Genomic DNA, 3,739 nt, shown 5'->3' on the forward strand with positions numbered 1-3,739 from the left:
TTATTCTTTTAAGACAGATTAAGGCGATTATTTGTGATACCTACTGCGTTGACATTTCATCGTCATATATCATGAGAGAATCCAAACTTCCTTTTCGTACGATGTGTGCTTTTAACGCTAATCATCTTTTTCGTCTTGCATTATATATATATATATATATATATATATATATAAGCAATAATGAAGATGTTAATTTATTTTGTCGGGCCAATTTTTTTTTCAAGCAATAAATGACGTTTGGGAAATACTTTTTTAATGGGGTAAATTCTTATATAAGCAATTATTCTCATTTAAGGGCAAAAAAAAAAAGACAAAGACAATAATTGTTCATATTAAGCATAATACACTCGTATTTACAATCGATATAGTGCATACACTCGATGATTAGAAACACAAAATTCCACAACTACCCTTCTCCTTTGAGCGCACCGGGCGGTTCATCTGCGGTAGGATTGCAAGGGCAAAACCGGGAATCGAGAAACCGTGGGGGCGCGAGAGGACGAGCGATTCGAAACGCCGGGTCAACTCCGGTCGGAGGAACCGAGGAGCAACTCGGGGAAGGATCGCAGGAGCTCCTTCTCCTTCTCCTTCTTCTCCTCCTCCTCCTCCGTGGAGGAAGCGGCGGCGAGGAGGCGGCGGAAGAGCGGGACGGGGCAGGGGATGCGTAGGACGCCGCGCTGCTCGTAGCCGTACTCGTCGGCGGAGAGGCGCAGCAACCGGACGAAGGCCGGGCGGGCGAGGAGCTCTGTTCGGACCTCGAACCGCTCCATCTCCTCCCCCACGTACACTGGGAAGTGCCCCTGCGCCGGCTCCCCGTGCCGCCTCCCCTTGCCGGACCAACGCAGCGACTCGTACTGGGCGCAGTCGACCACCCTCGACAGCCGCCGGATCATTCTCTGTTGCCGTGGGAGGATGGCGAACGAGGAGAGCCGAGGTGGCCTCCGCCGCTGTGGGTGGGTACGTATTTATAGTGGAAAATGGAGGACTTTTAAATCCATTATTTATATCTATGTTTACCGATTTAGCTGTTCTTCGTACAACAGCGAGCGGCTCTTTCAACGCGTGGGGGCCGTTTTAGCGTCACGAGTTGCGTAGTGATCCACACACAACGCGGTTCTTGATGTGTGCCGCGCTGGCGATTCCTGTCTTAATTCGGCGGTAGAGTTGCGGCACGCATAGGATCAAAATCAACGTGGAGTCAACGCAAAAGCCAACGAGGAAACCAATGTATTATCAGTCCACACCACCGGAGAAAGCTTTAATAAACAAATAAATCTTAATAACCATTAATTCTTGTGAAGATATATAATATGGAAGTGGAGTAGGTAAAGCGGATGATATGGTTTCCGTAGTCCATTTGGTACGGTGACCGTGACACACTGTTCCATGATACCATAGTTAGAGAGTATAAAACCCACCACCTTGTGCACCACAACACCCATTTCAATTAATTAAGCTGCACTTAACCTCGATAAATCTCCACCCCCCCCACACACAAATGGCCTCCATCGCTAGCATAAATCACTGCAATGCTCGAGGTAGGAGTACTAGATATGGACTTACATGAAATTTATATGTGGAATTATTTGAAGAATACGATTGCTCTAATCCAACTCGTAGGATGATGGCCGATTTTTGTTCGGTGATTCATCCAACTTCAAGTCAGTCGCCTTTTCTTCTCTCTAAATGCCTATAAGCGAGAGATCACACGAACCCAAGTTGTCATTGGATTGGGAGCCACTTCTCCGCTACCTTTGTAACGACGACGACAATAGTAATAACTAATAGGAAGTGGCTTTCCTCGACAAATCCCATCACGCGCATTCACGACGATGATCGTCGATTCCGCATATCCACGTAGATCGGACGGTGCTGATGCATCTGTTGGGTTTAGAATACTACCGAGTGCGCCCATGACGTACACCGTACATTACTGATCACGGCCGGACCTTTGGTGAGTCGATCATGCGTTCTTTAAGCATTTATGGTAACTTAGTTTAATGTATCCTAAAGCCAAAAAGCTGCACGAAGACGAGACTTCCCCTCGTGCCTCTGCCCAATCCCCAAGCAAGTCACGTAAACTATCCACCTTCAGTTGGGTGTTTGGCGAGTGATGACGACGATGATGCTTTTGTGTTTGGGAGTTCCTACACCCATTAAAGAATGAAGGTGTTTTCTATTTTATTCTTCTGAATATTTGGGGAGGTCATGATGATGTCCAATTTGGCATGGCATGCATGAATTTACAATTGCATGTCAGGAAAAGAATTTTCTTTTACATATACGATTCCATGAACCTACGATTTACTATCCTTGCGAGCTTGAAATTAGTAGATGATCAATCAGCCATATACGTCGACATCGAGCGGAGAGTAATTTCCTCCTACTAAGTATAATAATAATAATTACCAAGAATTGTTTGGAGACTCTCCACGATCAAAGAGCTCTCCACATTGTCGACAAAACTACTCATCCATAAGTAATTACATAGTAAACATGACAATCACAAAGAATTATCTATGAAGAGACCAAATATGTTCATCGGACCAATCGACATTGTCCATTAGCATCTACTCTAACGAGATTGTTTGCGATTATGCCAAAAATAAATAAAAAAAATCATTACCAGGGACCATTTAATCAAGGGTGATGATCAATCTAATGATTATAAATTGCATATTCAAAAAAAGTATGAAGCTGGTTATCCAATTATGTGTGCTTAATGATCAATAAGAACAGGTTATTGAGAATATATTTATCTTGGGGAGAAAGAAAGATTGTTGCAACACTGAATTGGTGTCATTGGATTGCTTCTCTCGATTGCTATCCTATTATTAAAGAAACAAAGTTTCTTAACTCATTTCTCATAATTATACATAAAATGAAATCCCTTGATCAATAAAATGACAAGAAATGACCAAGATTTGGTACATGCACAAAAATTTAATTCACAAGTCCATTGTGTCTAGCAATTGTTGCTCTCTCTGTCATTTGTATGCACCCAATTATTTCTGTAGGAATATTTGCACATTCACCAAGGTGATTATATATATATAAACTAACCATGATTGGGGTTGATTAGGGGCTCGTTAACCTTGGAATTGACTTGAGAATTGAAGTGAAAAATTAGGCCTCACCCAAAGGTAAAAAGTTGAAACAAAGGGTAGGTGTGGATAAGTTTGGTATCATTCCTTCTTGTTGGCCCATTGATGTGCCAATTTGCAGAGTGATAAGGACATGCTATGATTCATATCTACTCAAACTATGACGAAGCCAAGGGATGAATGTGGTACCTGATCTAGTATAATTAGGTACCATCTAGTATAGTTAGGTACCATCTCTTGTCCCATACGAAATGTTTTTGATATGTGCCGACTAAACTCTCGATTAATTTCACTATGTCACTGTAGCCTAAATATAGAGTTCGTCATATTAAAATTGGATGTCGGATTTTATAAGAGATTTGGGTTTTATTTTTTATATTTTTCACCTAAAGATATAGAATAAATATCACTTGCTTTGTGTTGAGATAGATTTTAATTGTCCAACATATGGGTTAGATTCGGAGTTAACCGAGATCTAATTCTTAGCCCATCTTATGTTGATGTGTCGGAAAGTTAAGAAAGATAATGCAAAAATTATGCCAAAGATATATGCTATGAAACTTAATTAGTATAGATTTGTTTGTATAATATTAATAAGTATTTGGAGGGATTTTTATGTGATGAGGAATTATTAG

General features: G+C 41.2%; 1 protein-coding gene across 1 annotated transcript; it reads right to left on the reverse strand.

The window, feature by feature from the left end:
- Positions 1 to 305: 305 nt before the first annotated feature.
- On the reverse strand, positions 306 to 948 carry LOC103990973 (auxin-responsive protein SAUR71-like). The gene has a single exon (XM_009410294.3). It carries the CDS (start codon positions 891 to 893, stop codon positions 522 to 524), a length of 372 nt encoding a protein of 123 aa, XP_009408569.2. The 5' UTR covers positions 894 to 948; the 3' UTR covers positions 306 to 521.
- Positions 949 to 3,739: the final 2,791 nt, after the last annotated feature.

This window comes from Musa acuminata, chromosome BXJ2-7, assembly GCF_036884655.1.
Source record: "Musa acuminata AAA Group cultivar baxijiao chromosome BXJ2-7, Cavendish_Baxijiao_AAA, whole genome shotgun sequence".
Taxonomy (NCBI): Eukaryota; Viridiplantae; Streptophyta; class Magnoliopsida; order Zingiberales; family Musaceae; genus Musa; species Musa acuminata.